The sequence below is a fragment of the Saimiri boliviensis genome, chromosome 5 (assembly GCF_048565385.1).
Source record: "Saimiri boliviensis isolate mSaiBol1 chromosome 5, mSaiBol1.pri, whole genome shotgun sequence".
In the NCBI taxonomy this organism is placed as follows: domain Eukaryota; kingdom Metazoa; phylum Chordata; class Mammalia; order Primates; family Cebidae; genus Saimiri; species Saimiri boliviensis.
In genome coordinates this window covers 138,497,595-138,512,072 of record NC_133453.1, presented here as the reverse complement: position 1 = coordinate 138,512,072, position 14,478 = coordinate 138,497,595, and the positions used below count along the sequence as shown (strand labels likewise).

General features: G+C 37.3%; 1 protein-coding gene across 17 annotated transcripts in view; it reads right to left on the bottom strand.

Moving 5' to 3' along the window:
* The window catches only part of MCTP2 (multiple C2 and transmembrane domain containing 2), a 279,413-nt gene that overhangs the window by 119,005 nt on the left and 145,930 nt on the right, over positions 1 to 14,478 (bottom strand). For all 17 annotated transcript variants that reach the window (XM_074400075.1, XM_074400073.1, XM_074400064.1 and 14 more), the window contains 2 exons: positions 8,106 to 8,292; positions 5,749 to 5,842 (listed from right to left, as the gene is read on the bottom strand). In XM_074400075.1, the coding sequence (XP_074256176.1) occupies positions 5,749 to 5,842; positions 8,106 to 8,292 (281 nt within the window). The remainder of the gene's footprint in view (positions 1 to 5,748; positions 5,843 to 8,105; positions 8,293 to 14,478) is intronic.

Below are 14,478 nucleotides of genomic sequence, written 5' to 3'. Positions count from 1 at the left end.
ATAAAAATCCCCATGAGACTATGGAAGGTAAGCAACTCCAAACTGTGAGTCAAGATGATATTTCTAGTTTTGTTCCTCCATTGCCTCCTGATAATTCCCTAGCTTCTCATCATCACATATAGATTATTAGAATAATGGAAATATAAAAAACGAAGATGAGTGATAAGGTTTTGATCTATGTTCCTACCTAAATCTCATGTCCAGGTGTAATCCCTTGGAGGTAAGGCCCTGTAGGTGATTAAATCATGGAGGTGGATCCTTCATGAATGGTTTAGCACCACCCCTTGGTGCTACCTCCTGAGAGAGTTCTAAGGAGATCTGATTATTTAAAAGTGCGTAGCATCCCTCATCCCACTGGTCATGCTCCTGCCATGTAAGATTCCCGCTCCACTGCTCCTGCTTTGCCTTCCACCAGGAGTAAAAGCTCCCTGAGGCCTCCCAAGAAGCAGAAGCTGCCATGCTTCCTGCGGAGCCTGCAGAACCGTGAGCCAATTGAACCTCTTGTTTTTATAAATAATCCAGCCACAGGAATTTCTTTATAGCAATGTGAGAATGGATTAAACCATAGAATTGTGCTATAAAAAGAGAGGATACTGAAGCCTATACTGCATTGTGTTGTTTTGTGCTGTTACGTCACTTCATATCCTCCCACACCAAGCCAGGCGTAGAAGGCTGCTCTGATTGCTTTGTTGCTACTCTTGGCTTGGGGAGTTGAAGAAAACTCCCATACGTTTCTAGCTCCCCTATTAAGCCAGGATTCTGAATGGGCAGGGGGCATCCTGGGAGGAACAGGGTAAGGGCCATGAGTGTGAAGCAGAAAGAGACTGAAGAATGGTCTCTTGCCTTTGGAACATCCTTTATGGGGAAGGAAGTAACTTACAATAATTATTTTAGAAAATAAAATCAATAAAGAGAAAGCTTAAGTAACAGGAAGGTAGCTGTATGAAACCACATTTGGATTCTAAGAATTCTAAGGAAGAATCATTGAACTGGTGTGGAATCTTGGCATATGCATAGGTCAATGGTGGCCATGATGGTTTCAATTCTGGGTGCTGAATTGACCCCCATACATTACAATTCTGGCAGCTTTCAGCAGCATTCTATCAATTATAATAAGCCTACTCTGAACAATCTGCACACATGTGCTGAGCATACCAATACAATTTTCTACTCTTCATTGGCTGATCTCTCTCAATGGGTAAGATAGGTGTCGTCATGTCTACTGAGAGGTGTTACAATCTGGACTGAAAAACATTTCAATTCTTTAACCATTTTCCCATTAACCCATTGTTTACTATATTCTCTTTTTACAGTATATGAGATTAACTTTGCATTTTCTTTCAACAGTATTAATTTATGATCAGATGTGCCCCTGGGGAGCCTATACCACCACTTTCTATCTGGGCCTCTACTGTAGCTATGAAACCTGCTACATTGTCCATTTCTCAGCACTGTCCAGAATAAAATGTTTCTCTTTCTCAGTTAATCATTAGAATGTGGGTTATTTTCTTCTTAAAGTACCTAAGTTTTAAGACTAGCAGTAGCTGAGTGAAATATGTCGGTCTCGTCAAACATTACTACACACAGCTATTCACCTTGAGCCTCCAAGTACAATTTATCACTTGTTTCATGAATCAAGGCTGTGGCCTGGTTTACTACAAAAGTAATGACATCAGGCTGCATCACCTATTACTTAAAAATGTTAGGTTACGCTGGGCACAAGGTATTTGTGAAGCAAATTCCTTAAAAAATATTTGACAGGCTCTTCTACTAGAATAACTGCTTATGGCTATCCATGTCTAACGATGGCATAGACTTGAGAAAAAATATCTTCCACCAGTTTTAGAGAGATTGGCTCCAAGGGAAGTTAGATTACTTAAGATTCTTTTAATAAAGTATTCTTTCTTATATACAAATGTCAGAAACTAAAAAATGACAAGATATTTATACATTTAAATTTATTAATAGATAGCTTTAATCACAATAATAGCATATTTATAAAATGCTATATAATATATAATATAAACATAATAAAATAGCATATTTATAAAAGCATAATTTAAAAAATTAAATATAACTTTTTATACATTAGAGAATTAAAGCCTTTATCATTTGTAAATATCATAACACTGGTAATGCACATACCCATAGGCTTACTTATATCTTTTAACACATTCGAAAATGTATACACTATTTTCCTTTATAGATAAAACAATTTTATGAGAAACAAATTTACTTTAGTGTATATATATTTTATCCTAATGTTCTAAAATACTAACAGTAATGAGTATTCAATTTTTACAAAATTTAACTTCTTGTTATGACTATATAATCATAACATCAATAACAACTCACAAGGAATAACCTTCCAATTTGATCCCAGTGGCTTGAATGACCCATATTTTCTTTTTCTAATTGTTATTCGAAAAGAGATGGATAGCTTTAAAGTCAGGAGACTACTGACAACACAGTTTACCATATGCATTCACTCTTCCTCCCAAGGGGTAATGTCCCTGTGCACTGCAGACAGGAACTATGACCTCTGTATGGACTCCTGCTGAGACCAATCCCCATGGACTTTTGCCTTATCAGGATTCCTGAACCCTAGGTGAAGCTAAATTAAAGCATCAGTTATTGTGGTTATGTCATGTTGTTTTTAGAAACATGCAATTACCACAAAGTAAAAACATGATGAAAGAACTGAAAGAATGAAAGGTTCCCTTTTGCACCATGTCGAATATGACCATCGTTCTTTAGAGATTGTCCCTGGTTATCCAGGGTAAATGCATTTTTAAGAAATTTGTAGGTAAATGCTTTACTCCCTGAGCAATTGCAATAAATGAATGCTCATTTATAAAGTTAAGTTTATACTTATACTCATTTCCTATATACCTGGAAAATGCAGAGTACAGAGTAGAAATAGTTACTTATTTCTTCAATATTCCTGGCACTGACAAATATGGGTAGTTTTTCTGGTCCTGATCCAATGACACTGTTGAGGACTGTTTTATTTTTTACTACATACTTTGAATTGATAGCAATAATGATAACAGCAATAATACCTGATCCCCACTATAGGATACGATCGCTAACCTCTTAGAGGTATTCATTGTTACCTCGCCATAATCTGAATCCATTTCTTTTTTAACATAGAGAAATTAAATTATAACTGTCCATTTTGTAGCCCTAAAGCAGTGCCTTGGTTGAAACCCTGTGGGGGATTCACACAGGAGCCTGATGATGTATAAAGAACACAGACTGTGAAATTCAGTTCTAAAAACAAAGATCATTACGGTCTAAACACATGTTTAGCTAATGACAAATCACTTTTCCTCAGTTCACAATAGCAATAATTTTCTCATAAATGCAAGAATAGTAAAACACCAGGGCATTCAGTCGAATCACACACAGCATTATTTCATTTCTAACTACTGCTTTTTGTTATGGGAATTTGTTGGTACTTCTCTTCATCCACTCCAAAACTGTCTACTGAATACCTTAAATATAAAACAAAATAAAAACATTTCTCCCCAAATTCTTCTTCCATATTTACAAAGACTCTTTCTTCAGGTACTCACTCCTCTTCACTTTAATAGTCAAAATACTCTTTGAAGATGATACACTGGCTTAAAACAGTCTTTACAAAAACTAGTTTTAGGGGGTTTATGGAGGTACTTGATAGGACAGGTTAACCAAATTACATTTTTCAAAAGTTTCCATTAGCCAGGTGGGGTGGTAGGCATCTGTAATCTCAACTACTAGGGAGGCTGGGGCAGGAGAATCGCTTAAAGCCAATAGGTAGAGGTTGCAGTGAGCCAAGATGGCACCACTGTACTCCAGCCTCGGTGACAGAGCAAGGCTCCATCTTGGAAAAAAAAGAAGGAGGATGCAGGTTTTCACATATAGATGTTTTTGTAAACAAGCCTTCAAAAAATACTTTTAATGCATTACAATTAGTTGCTGGAGATAAAATATATATATGCAACTTGCAGAAAGAATTTTTTTTAATGCTGGAAGGCATTTAAAGTTCTTGGAGCTGGAGACATTTCCCTAGAGAACAACAGTTGTGCATTCAAAAAGTGCTGCATGTAAATGATTAGATGGAAGTAAAAATAATTATCTCTGGAAAACTGGTAGGCAATTATAAATGTGCTGTAGGGATGACAGAGCCAACAATGTAAAAGGCATATGTGAAATGCTGACCGTTTTCATAAAATATAAGTAAAAAGAAAAAGGCCTTAACATGAGATTATAAACATTTGCAACAACACTAGTGAATATTAAGAGTAATCCTGAGGCCAGGTGCAGTGGCTCACGCCTGTAATCCCAGCACTTTGGGAGGCCAAGGCCTCAAGTGATCCCAGATCACCCAAGGTCAGGAGTTCAAGACCAGCCTGACCAACAAGGTAAAACCCCGTCTCTACTAAAAACACAAAACTTAACCCCATGTGGTGGCACATGTCTGTAATCCCAGCTACTCAGGAGGCTGAGGCAGGAGAACAGCTTGAAGCCAGGAGGCAGAGGTTGCAGTGAGCAGAGCTCATGCCACCGCACTCCAGACTGGGTGACAGAGTAGGACTCTGTCTCAAAAAAAAAAAAAAAAAAAAAAAGAAAAAAAAAAGAAAAAAAAGTAAATCATCTGAGTACTTCACCTACAAGCCTCAAAAATTATATCTTCTATTTGACCCCAAAACCATTTTTGGAACTTCTCGCTGGCCAGGATCATCTTATAGAGTAGTCATTTCTATTGCTTCATTTTTTAGCAGGGTGAGGGGAACATTTTTTTTTTTTAATCAACTAAGTTTATATTTCCAAAAAATTCTGTAACATAATGTGCTTAAAATTAAAGTTCTCTTTTCCAGCAGTTCAGCTTTCTCAAACTCAAGTCTCAGAAATTTAGAGGTTGTACAAATATAGTGAAATTGTTCCTGTCTAGAAGGAAGAAAAAAGAGTAGTCCACATTCTAAAAATATGAGATATGTATTTTTTAAAAACTATGCAATCCTGAATCAATAGATAGAACCATGCTGTAGAATACTCTTTGTATTCATCAATTTACTTGGCAAATAGCATCTGTCATGGAGGCGGCTAAATTGTTAGTCAGCACAAGGGGGTAATTTGGCAATGAGTGGGGAGCCGCTGTCAGACACTGGCGTGTCTGGATTACTCTACGTGCGCCAGAGCATAATTCAGCACAAAGCATGTCTGTGTTGGCCTCTTTCTAAAAGTTCAAGTTAGAGAAGCACCAAGAGAAACTTCCTATAAGACAATGTCAACCACAAAGTAGTCCCAGGGCCTAGGCTCTGGTCATTGTTACAATGAGGTGCCAGCCAGATCTGACTTCCAGCTCAGATTTATGATCCATGCGAACCATTCAGCAGACAACGCAGCGGAGAGGAAAGGCGAGAAGTCTAATCACTGTAGTTTGAAGTTACATAGAAAAGCTTGGCCAAAATCTTAATTTCCCAAATAAAGAAGTCATGACTTATAATCCACAAAGATTTCTGAAGCTCAATAGACTTGAGTTTTACCGAATCAGTGTAAACTCATTTAAAAGAAATAACTGTGTAAAAAAGGTACATTATGTGAAAGAAATTGCTCAAGTCTGCCTCTTTTTTGCTATGACTCTATTTGAAGGATCATGACTATTATATACATACATATACTTATTAAGCATTTGCTTTCCAGGGGATTGTTTCAAAGCAAGACATAAATAAAGATGAATTGGAAAATGAAAATGTTCTGTACCTGAGAAATCAGCTGCTAAGAGATCTGCTGCCTTTAAAACTTTCACTTGTAAAATGCCAACATCTTTCATGTCTTTCAGGGAGTTCTGTAAGCACTGAGGGTTGAAAAGGAAATAACAAATGAAAATAGCTTTTTAATACACTATTTAATGTCATCAAGTCCTATAAGAAGTACATACTAGATTTATCTTCCTTTTTCTCATGAAATCTTTAAAAACAAATTCCCCAAAATATATTATATAAGTTAACAGGACAGTTAGGTACTTTTAGCAGCCAGATTAAAAGAAAAGTGACTGAGAATTAACTACAGCTTTAAAATAAACCAATTAGAAGCACACATAATCCACTTTTAACATCGCCCCCTGGTGATAGCATAGATATCCCACCAGGAAAATGTGTGGGTAGAATTACACTGATAATCTTTTCCCCCGTTTTTTCTCATTAATGCAACTTTTAAATCACTCTAAAACACAACATTATTCTGACCTTGTTAGTACAAACTTCATGGATACCAGAGGATTAAACTTGGACCCATCATAGACTATTAGCACTGGAAAGAGAGTTGGGGCGGAAACAGAATGAATTTTCTGGTTTATGTTTTGGCTAGTTCATTGAATTACAGATTGAGCATCTATAATCATCCTGGAATCATATTTACTTTAGTCTTGAGTTTGCATGAGCTGAAGTCTGAATATATCTACTCATCATTCTTAAACACATATAGCAATATTTGGATGTTTATATTCATGATATCCTTAAGAAATTGTGCATGAAAGAGACCAGCAGATAAACTCTGTTCTCCAGAACACGTCTACTGAAAAAGATACTGCCTCAAAACCTTCGGATATGCTATTTCTGTCATTAGATAGTCAAAAACCTGTGATAGACCCCAAGGATCTATAAAAGGCTACTAAAATACTTGCTATTTAGGCATTTCAGGTAGAATAACACAAGCTTAAGAACAGTTTGTCTAATATGCATCGTTCCTACAAACATTTGAAAGTTTTCTCCTCTGTATTTCAACCTAAACAAACAAAATAATTAGTTTTTAAACTAAGAGAACGCATGTGAATGAAGTGCTTTTACAATTTAGAAGTGGAAATGCCTTTTAAGATAATCTGTTTTTCCAATCTAAAACACAAATCCAGGGGGCTGTAACTTGTGCTTTGAAACAGCATTTGTTCCCTCAACGTGCTGGCCAGCTTGCTAGCTGAAGAAGCACTCAATATTTCTATTTTAATCATAGCTTCTTCAAGTCTTTTCGATGACTACTCCTCAATTCCTACAGCATTCTTTAAAGCAGGCGGTATCTAGTGTTACTTTATAAATATACAGAACTCCTCATGAATTTGATAAATTTTTCAACTTATCCGTTGGAAAGCTTGGGGGAAAGTTTTATTTTTCACCATTAAATTTTAATTTGCTTACCTAATCAGAGAGAATGTTAATAGTGAGTTGTGTCAAACCTCCTTCACAGTATGCCAAGCTCACATGCGCAATCTGCATTGACAATGAGCTATGTGGCTAGGTCATGCACTCCCGAAGATAAAGAATTATTCAATTAATCAATACATCTACACAGTGAAGGATTCTGAAGACACTAAAGTTTATGCTGAGAATGGTATTGCCATTGAATAAGGATTCATCTTTGCTTCATTTCCATGCCACTTTCCTAAAACGTGCCTTCCCTGTGTGGCACTAAAATAAACATAATCGATTTATAAAGAAGATAGGATAAAAGCAGAACGCAAATAAAGGCACCTAGAAAGCCAGGGTACAAAAAATAAATAAAGAGGACACAGCCATTTCATTTAAAAATGCTGAGTGGGCTGTTAGGCACATCGCAACTACTTAGGCAGAAATCACACACTGCTCTTATCATCCTGAGGTCAGCGGTCCTTCATGTCCACCTAGTGCTATTGCTTGAAAAGGCATGAGCAGGCTCTCACTTGATCCTAAGAAGTCCTGCAAACATATCCACAGCACTGCAAACATTAATGGCTGGTAAAGTTATTTGTGAACTTACATTAAAAGTCCTATTTACACACACAGACCGGCTAAGCAGGAGTCTGCTTCCCTGAGGATTTCAACATTCTCCAAAGACTTGCTAAAAGCTAAAAATTCAGAATACCTTGTTGGCTTTTAAAAGAGCAAGACCAGCTCTAATTCTACTGCCACCTTTTCACTAATGCATTAACCCCTAAGTCTGATGTCTTGTTTTATGACATACACTGAAACTCGGGACAAAGATCTCTTTTGATGCAGTTTTTCAATTCAGACATTTTGTTTTAATAAAGGCTTTGTTTTAACAGAGAAGGTGGGGAGGAAGGGGAGTGCACAACAAGGTAAAACACTCACATATCGTTGGGTGATCTGCTTTCTTTCGCTGGGGTCTGCTAATGGACAGACACACAGATCAGAGACGGAGACCCCCGCACAAGGCGTAAGTGTGACTAACATAAGGAGAGATCCCAGACAGCTGTCCAGCGGCAGCTCCAGGCAGTTGGCTTGCTTCAGAGGGAGTGCCGAGATATCCACTTTACACCTAGAAAAGTTTCAGGAATCAGACAAAGAAAAGTTATTAAGTCAAGGCCACTGCAGTACCTCCAGAGCACCTGGCTTTGACCTCATCTTCCCCCCAAAACTCACTCTGTCTGGTCTTAGGTGTACTGAGCAGTGAAGGTTGCCCCAACTCATAATGCTTCCTCCCAGCCTAACACACTCTAAAATTAAGGAGAGGAAGAAGTCCAGGAAAATCAAAAAGAAGGCAGCATGGGCAGATGGAAAATGAAAAGAGAGGAGTAAGGTGTTTGCCAAATAAGGTCTGCAGAAAGATAAGATCAAAAATTAGGGAGAAAGAACTTTGAAAGCCTAAGCCTTATGGGTGAGCATTCTGTGTGTCTTCCCTGGGCTGTATCTTTTATAAGTAAAGAGAATAAAGGATCATGGTTCAAAACATGAAGAAAAAAAAAAAGATAAGAGAAACGCAAGTGGGAGAGGGTTAATGGAGAAACCGGTTTCTTCCTGATGAATGCCAACTGGTGATTTTTTATTTTAAAAAACATGTTAAGGTGTTTCCCTAATAGGCACAGTTCCACAGGGTTTCCCCAGGTGGGTTTCTTTTGGACAAATGGAGCATGAAGTGTTGTTGATTGATCCCATTTCAGCAGCACTGCCAGGAAAGGCTGTACCCATCTGCTATAAATTGTACGTTTTCCGCCTCTTAACAGCCAATGTTCTGGGGACGTTGAAAACCTCAAACACATTTAAATACAGAAGCAAACACCAAAAAGAGAACTGAGGTGCTAGGCCATTTATTTGCCTTAACACTGACAACTCTGCGTTTGCCTGGACCACACCTGCTCTGTTTATGTTTGCAGGTGGGTGAAATAGGTGGGGCTGAGTAAACTGGGGCATGGTATTCCCAGACGTCATTTTTTACATTCTTCTTTACCCTCCGTAATTATAGAATAAGATGAATATTCAAGACCTCAGAAAAGGATGGAACTACTGCTTCCCAGAATTAACAATAAGGATAGATTTTTACCCTAAACCGTCAATGGACTTTGTACGTTTACAGTTAATTACAAACAGATAAATGAACATACTACATAAAGCACCGGCAATTTTGACCTACATGGCTATGTGGACAAAAACTTCCACTTTAAGAAATTTGAGAGAAAGCTTGCAATCAGTTTCCCAAATAGATATTATATTAAAACACTCTGTTAGACTTTATTGTAAGATTTTAAAATATTTTACATACTAATATTGCCTATATAATTAATTATAAGTGGACATTTATTTCCTATTTACCAAGAGTGATCCAAATTATAGGAAGGAGTGGCTATTAGAGCTTTTGCATGTCATGAATTCATCAAATATTTCTATGGGAGACAGATTACAAAAAAAAGTATTTTTAAGTAATCCTCTGATTTGAATCAAAACAATTTTTCTGTATCAATAAGTGTTTAAGTTAAATTGCATTACTATCTACGAAAAAAATAGGTTATTAAATATTTTTATTACATAAGCATGATGTAAGTGGGAAACCGAATTTGCTTTGAAAGAAAGAAATGTCAAGTGTTTTAAGCCATTTATTTCTAATAAAGTAAGTCCCTACCAATTCTTAACCAATATTACAGTAGTTTGTCTACTTAGGAATACTTTACTAAGCATTATTTCACATTGTTATATACACTTTCATTTAATAAAGCTCTTTCTTATGAAAAAACAGATAATCCAAATTTGTAGAAATTTTCTCTGCCAATCACATTGTTACAAATTAGCAACAGCCTGTTGATGGCACATTATTTTAATACCATTAATAATGACAATTTATTTTTGTCCTTTAAATGTTTGCCTTCTTTGCTGGGACGGTGGTTTTGTCGGTTCTTTAAGCAGCCGAAATTTATTTAGACACAAGTGCTCTGACAGCTATTAACGTTTGAGGGTCAAAAATAATGTATAAGTAAGCACTAATACATTTTTTCTTGGATAATTCAAAATGAACCTGATATTAATTCTAGAGTAATCTAATAATGCTGTGAACAGTATTACCATAATTAGAATAACTGTGAAATTTGTCCTAGTGACTGCTTAAGTGCTGAACTTATTGAAACAGAGTAGTTTGTCATTTTAAGTAAAAGCTGAACCACATACCAGATGAAATGCAAAGTAAATATTGGGTTTCTTCTCAAAATTACACATTTTTACAAGCTTTTCACTCATTTCTGTCTATTGTGAATGTTTTACACTTATGTCATTTAAAAAATATTAGTCCCTTAACTAGAATGAATACTGGCATGCAACATAACCATTTCTAGTTTAGATATTCGTGTCCTATAGCAACAGGTTGATGATTTAGCCATCAGCTTAATGGAGTCTATATTCTTTGGTAGCTAATGAGTAAAACAAGCCAAATATTTACTTGTACTTTCTTAGTGGCTAGAAAGAACGAGTTAAACTACTGTGTTAGCATATGTCAACCAAATTAAAACTTAGTCTTTTTGCGCATGGGTTATGACTCTACCTCTTAGAGGTCCTGACCCACCACATGAACTAAGTGTCTTAAGAATTAATATAAAGCTACCCTAGAAGTCCCCCTTGATATGACTTTTTATAACATTCTGTAACTCTTCTACCCACCTGGTGTCCCCATTTATTTCCACATTCTGGAATAAGGAGAAAAGATGGAGAAAGAAAAAGTGTATTTCACACAAAACCTTCTTCAGGCCTCATATTTAACCGATTTCAACTCCAGCCCACACTGCTCCAGTTTTGTTATGAAGTTTAAAGGAAAACCAGAGGCTCTGGACATTAGCCAGAGACTGAGAGAATTAGTTTCACTAACCCCAACCTAGTAAGAGGTTACTGCGTTATCAGAAAAGCAGGCGAATTTTTTTTTTAACAAAAGGACTTTTTTTCCTCGAATTGCAAACACTGTTAACCATAATACTCATCCAACCTTCCAATAGAGAAATATCAGATGAACAAAAGGGCTTTTTGTGGTTTTTCTTAAGTTAAAAAACAAAAGGACTAATATCTAAAGTCTTTTAGATGTAAACATTCCATAATACATTCATCAATGACATCTGCAATACGAAAAGTCTCAAAAGAAGAATCTAGGCCTCTTCTTTTTCATTAGTGTACTGGGTTCTTTTCTGAAAAAATACTAAATAATTTAGTTGGTCACTTATGTCTTTCTAGTCACTCTTGAAAACCAGTAACATCTTGCTCTTTTCTGTCCTCTCTCTGGCTACGTCTTCTTGGTAGGGTACAGAATTAGCCTTTCCCTCTTATGGACAGGTGTAAGGGGCCAATAAGTAAATATTTTTGCTTTTTGGGCCGTAAGATTTCTGTAGCAACTACTAAAATCAGCCCTTGTACCATAAAAGCAGTAACAGACAATGTAAACAAATGAACAAGACATTTATTCCCCCCAAAAAACTATTTACAAAAACAGGCAGCCATATGGATTTTACCTACAAGTCCTGGTTTGCTGACCTTTAAACTCAGAAATACTTGTAAGTTAGTGGTGGTGAATTACACATTTTTTAATCTCAATTTAACTCTGGTCAAAATATCCAATGAAATGGATAAAGCAATAAAACCTATAAAAATTGCTCTCTTCTGTCTGATAGAAACAATGTGGAAAACACACACTCAGGGCATCTATATAAGGAATTCAGTCAACGAGCATGAATCAATTTGGTTTGCTCCATTTGCATCATGTATGACTTCACACACAAAGGGACTAAATATTTAGTCTTCGGATGGTCATTCAGAAGGTACAACACACTGGCCCTTGGGTGACCAGGAAATTTTTATTCCAACGTCAACTTTTTAAAAAATTCAATCAATAGGAGCTCCACTGCAACAACAAGATTTAGATTACGGGATCAAAACAGCCAAGTCACTGCTGTGTTAGTGCCTAGAAAGGAACTCCCCTTGTTCATCTGCAGGACACGGAACCCAGTAGCTTTGTGCTTTCCCCTCTACCCTCTTCTCTAGCCTTATCATGTGACACCGTTGATCTTTTCATCCCATCAAGGTTCTCAGAGGGAAAGTTCTCTCTCTTCTCCAAGGCTCTCTCTCTTCTCCAAGCCTTTGCCTATGTTGTGCTATCTTCCTGGACAGTTCTTCCTGTCTCTTCATTAACTACCACTATTCCTACAAGTCTCAGCTTAGATCGCTGTTTTTCAAGGAAGCCTCATTTCTTCTGAGCCCAAACTGGTAGCCACAATGCCAGGACCCGCAGTCCTCATTCCACCTACTGGCACTGCCTGCTTAGTTACAGCAGCCCAAGACTTAATGCCCAAGCACAGCAGCCTTTTCTGTGTCATTGTCCACTGAATCCTCAAGTACTTTGCCTTCTGCCAACACACAATGTGCTCTATATTTGTTGAATACACATTGAATGCACAAAGAGTGTGTCAGTGCTGTAACAAAACTCATGAAGTCATGAACTCCAAATTACAATTATTTTGTGAACTAAATTTTTTGCAGCCTCTGTTTCTTCCCCTATGTAGGAGAGAAATGGAAACAAATGTATTTACTAGGTGCCTCTCAGATTTAAAATGCCATTGTTCTACTCACCCGAAGAAAACAGACTAAATTACCTTTTTCCCTCTTTCCTGCAATAGGCATATATTAAAACCACCTCTCCCACAGGCAATCAATGTGCTGATTTAGCATTGTTTCTGACCTCCCGTTCTTGTCTTTCTCCATTAATCTCACAGCATTTTAATGTTTTAATTCAACACATAATTTTACCATATCAGTCAGACAAACCTGCTCAAGTTTTACTTGCCATGATAGCTTTTAACCTTTTATTCATTACCATAATTCTATGTTTTATATTATAGACTGGTCAGCTTTTAACTTAAAGACAAGGGCCAGAAAAGAGTGCTAGAGTTTTAAAAGCTGTAAATCTCAGAGGCTAAGGAAGCCGGAGAACAGGGGGAAAATGGTGAATGTGTCGAGCCTGGCTGTAAAAGCAGATCAACAACATAGGGTGCAATTTGTCCAGAGAAATACTCCAGCCCAGATTTTTCACTGCCTCAGAGCCACTAATAAACGGGTAGAATGTCAGAGCTGTTTTATACAGCACCATCTGGGCCTGAGGAGGGTCTCTGAGGCAGGCTAGTCCAAATGGGCTTGTGGGTTCCCATTCTCAAGCTTTCCAAACTAAATTAAGTCTGGAATATTCTATAATGAATTAATCTCTAGAATCACCTTGAAATATAAAATATACTTTAAGAAATCGATATGATTACTTTGAAATGGCTCAAAATGGAATCATCTATATTACTCTCTATTCATACTCTTGACATTTTGTTTAAAAGCTGGAGCCAGTGACACTTTATGTCTTACTCTCCCCTAAAAGCTCACTGTTTCTATTCAAGATCAGATGCGTTTTTTGCTTGTTTTGCCTATGAGAAAACATTCAAATCGGTAGGCAACACAGTTTCAGGGGATAATGAATCTTACCCAAGCACCTTCACCTCACCAGCTCCAGTGATTTTAGGAATTACTTGTGGCTCAGGGGAAACCAGCAGGTAGGTGGACTATGGAACAAGGAAAAGTCAGCAAGATCCACATGACTCAGGAGAGCCTGGAGGAAGGACCTACTGGGCAGGTCCACGTTTTCAAAATCACCAAGCTAACAACCTACTCATGCCAATGTGATTTCTCTACACAGAGCAACCACTACTCAAGACTTGTCATACATGGTTATAAAACAGTATTGTTCAGGCTAACCTATACTGCACAACCCTTCCATCCATGGATGTCCCTTCTACCATGTCCTTGATGATGGTCACTACTCGCTTTTACTAAAAAATACCAAAAAGTTATATGCTATTTTGGAGGAAAAAAATACGTTGAACTTTACTAGTCATATCTTATTTTCTCAAATTCCATAATTTGAGTTGCCAAGGTATGAGGACCTATAGTTTGCATGCTGAAAACTCAAAATTAGTAATACTAATGAATACCTACCATAAGCGTGTGCAAGGGAATAAACAATGTCAAGTAGACGTTGTTACTGCCAGCTACGATGACCCTGCCAGTTGGCCAGTGAGCCCATTCTACACATACAGAGTTGGACTCCACAGGAATCCACTAAATCTCACGGCAAGCAGACGGCATGATTACCAGCAATCTCAAGATGGGTGACCCCAGAGCTGATGTTCCTTCCCTCCCACTGAACTGCCTACATGGCTTCCCT